Consider the following 3,474-nt stretch of genomic DNA (forward strand, 5'->3'; position numbering starts at 1 on the left):
TTTTTAAAGCTTTACTTGATTTGGTGTTAGCTGGCTAGGTTGGTTCAGCTATTTAAATGAATTCCATGTTATTTTTTAAAATAGTTAAAAAGTTTTAACATTTAGAATAAATTGGGTTTTTTATATATATAATTTTAGAGTATAAAAAACCTTAATTTGTTTTTTTTTTCTATATGCTGTACACGGCATCACTCTCTCTCCTCTACAACAGTAACAACACCATCCTTCCTCTATATAAAGAGAAACCAACCTTTCGTTGTGCATTTCCTTCTCAGCATAAAAAATCACTCCCCGCTAGTTAGGTGCTTAAGAGCTTGTTCTTAACAAAAGAAAACCACAAGCACATTGAGTGACTTGATCACCAAAAACATGACTGTTTCGCCGGTATCAAACTCCAACTCCGACACAGACTCCACAAGCACTTACTCCTCCTCCTTGCAAGCCCTGTCTTCCTCATCTTCATCAGGATTATCACCAAACCCGGTGTCTAAACCCGACCCGGAAGAAAACCCAAGAAAACCAAAGAGGCCAAGAGAAAGCACCAGCACCAGCAGCAACAGCAACAGCAACAGCAAGCACCCGGTATTCAGGGGGGTCCGAATGCGGACATGGGGAAAATGGGTGTCGGAGATCCGGGAGCCCAGAAAGAAGAATCGGATCTGGCTAGGCACCTTTTCCACCCCAGAGATGGCAGCACGTGCCCATGACGTGGCAGCCTTGAGCATTAAAGGCAACTCAGCCATCCTCAATTTCCCCAAACTTGCCGGGTCTCTGCCACGACCCGCTTCTAACTCTCCACGTGATGTCCAAGCTGCCGCCGCAAAAGCCGCTTCTATGGACTTCAACATTGTTCCTTCGGCTCCCACCAAAGTCTGCGACGATGAAAATAACAGTAACAGCAACGACTCTACGGCGAGTAATAATAACCGGTCATCATCCTCGCTAGTGACACAGTCCTCCTCCTCCCCGTCCTCATCGTCAACAGCAGAGGTGACATCATCACCAAGTGACGTGGCGACTCCTGAAGAACTGAGCGAGATAGTTGAGTTGCCGAGTCTGGAAACAAATCTCGAGGAATTTCCTGAGTTTGTTTTGCTTGGTGACTCGTGGCCGTACAATATTAACCAGTCCTGGTATTGTGAGGACTACGGTGCTGTGGGTACTGGGTATTTTAGCGATCAGTATTTGTCAATAATTCCAGAAAGTAATGTGATTACGACTACTGGAGCTTTTGAGACTTCATTGTGGGAGCATTAATTAGTGTACACTAGTGAAATTACCCCTGCTTTTTTCTTCTATTTCTTTTTGGAGAGTTCGATATTGTGGTGAAAGCCCTCCCGCAGCTCCCCCCAGCCAAAATACTTATCTTTGCTAATCAAGTTAGGTTGTGTTCGAATTAATTTAACGACGTATTACTCCTTGGACTTGTGTTTTGTTTCAATAATGGAGGAACTCTGTTTTTTCTGATTTAAAATACTAATAAACTATAAACTGATTGTTCCCACCTCAACAGGGATGAGTGTGTCACTGAGAATCCTCACTTGCTTGCGTTATTATCTGTCATCTGTGGATGATACTGATACAAGTCCCTTCAATCCTGAAATTTGCAGCTAGCTGCGTTGAGTGGTCAAAACAGCATGTTAACACCGAAATATAAACTGTTAAAGTCTCTTTCTCTGTCTTGGTGGCCATACTTTTTGAACCTAATTATAACAAAGAGCTAAAAGACAAAACCTAAAAAGAACTCAGTTTTCATTCATCATTTTCCACGCAAAACTATTTAGCTTTGTTTTAGAGGTTTCTCCAAAAGGAATTTCATAAATAGGCAAAATAAACAAAATGGGAAGCGCCTGAACAATGTCAGCTGGGTTATGACAGCGCGTGCGCCGAAACGTCTCACCGTTCAATCCAAGTACACGTAGTGTGTGGCTCAATTGTTGCTAGTTTGGCGTATGTAATATCTAGTCTTTTATTTAATATATATTTATTTTTATTTAATTTTCATGCTAGCTTTTGAAAAAAATCAAATTAGTTCTTGAGATTTGTTGTCCTTAAAATTTCATCCCTAACCTCTTCATTATAATTTTTTTATTTACAATAATTTATGAAATTGAGGGTTTTTTTCAATTTCATCCTTAATAATTTTTTTTTATCTATCAGATTTGATTCTCATTCTTATAATTACTACTTGTTTTATTTTAGATGATTTTTGAAATTGTTTTTTTTTTTTACAATTTCATCTTCTTGAGTTTTTTTTCCTATCAAATCTAATCTTTTTATTATTATTATTGCTATTTTTTTACCTTGCAATATTTTTTTAGATTGGTTTTTTTTATTATTTTATTTTCCAACATTTAATTGATCGGATATTTAACTTTTTAGTTGAGTTTGAGTTTAGAATTTAACTGGTGGCAAGTTTAAGAGATTAACCTTAGTTTAAGAAGTTGAAATGAGCTTCGTTGGTTTTCTTTCACTTGTTTTTTCATCCTCCAATATTTTTTTTTATTTTCTTATTCACTTTTTATGTGATTTTTTAGTTGTTTTTAAAATAACACAAGTTGCCTCTTTTTTTTTTTGTCTTTGTTAAATTTAGCTTTTTTTAAAAGGATTATGTTTTAAAATTAAATTAAATTAATTGACTTCATCCTCCAACTTTTGATACTTTGGGTGTTGAGATTTTGGGTTGAGCCTGGGTCGAGAATTTAACAGATTGCAAATTTGAGAGTTTAGCTCGGGTTTACAAGGTTCAATCGGGCTTGCTTGATTTTTTCTTTTTTCTACGGTTTTTTTTTTTTTTTGCAATTTCATTCTCCAACATTCTTTTTATTTACTTTCTATGAGATTTATCTTTCTTTTTGAAATAACAAGGGTTGTCTCAATTTTTCTTTTCTAGTCTTTATTAAATTTAGCTTTTCTTTAAAAAAAAAATTTTAATTAAATTTATTAATTTTATCCTCGAGCATTTAATTTGGTCCAAACAACTTTAAAACTCGTGTACTTGAAAAAAAAATGCTAAATATTCTATTTATTTGGGAAAAAAAAAAGCAATTTTAAAAGTGATAGCAAATTCATGTATTGGAATTTGAGTGAAAGTCAATGAGTTTCTTCATCAAAGCACAGCAATAATAAAATTCTAATTTTAATGAATGCATGTATCAAGTTAGGAAATGCAATAGCTACATTTTAGCAAATATTTTAAAAAATAAAACTCCTTAAATGAATGTGATTTTAGAAATTTCATGTTAATGATTTTATTTATGATGATGAATTCTTTAATTTAAACAGTATTGATAGTTGAAAAACTCTTACAAAACCCTTTGTCGAGATAGGTATGAACATGAAATACCAATTAATAATATTTCATAAAATTTTTTTTATTTCATGTTATGTTTGTTTCTCGGAATTTACTTTTCGGGAAACTACTTTTTAAACTTTCCTGTGTTTGTTTGCCATTAGAAAAGTTGGTCAACGGAA

General features: G+C 34.4%; 1 protein-coding gene across 1 annotated transcript; it reads left to right on the forward strand.

Annotated features, from left to right (window-relative positions):
• Nucleotides 1–251: 251 nt before the first annotated feature.
• Nucleotides 252–1,512, forward strand: LOC7458787 (ethylene-responsive transcription factor ERF043). Its single transcript, XM_002324405.4, has one exon. It carries the CDS (start codon nucleotides 370–372, stop codon nucleotides 1,255–1,257), a length of 888 nt encoding a protein of 295 aa, XP_002324441.3. The 5' UTR covers nucleotides 252–369; the 3' UTR covers nucleotides 1,258–1,512.
• Nucleotides 1,513–3,474: the final 1,962 nt, after the last annotated feature.

The sequence above is a fragment of the Populus trichocarpa genome, chromosome 18 (genome assembly GCF_000002775.5).
Source record: "Populus trichocarpa isolate Nisqually-1 chromosome 18, P.trichocarpa_v4.1, whole genome shotgun sequence".
In the NCBI taxonomy this organism is placed as follows: domain Eukaryota; kingdom Viridiplantae; phylum Streptophyta; class Magnoliopsida; order Malpighiales; family Salicaceae; genus Populus; species Populus trichocarpa.

Excerpts from the sequence above, each read along its gene's own strand:
- LOC7458787 (XM_002324405.4), top strand. The coding sequence starts at position 370 with ATGACTGTTTCGCCGGTATCAAACTCCAACTCCGACACAGACTCCACA.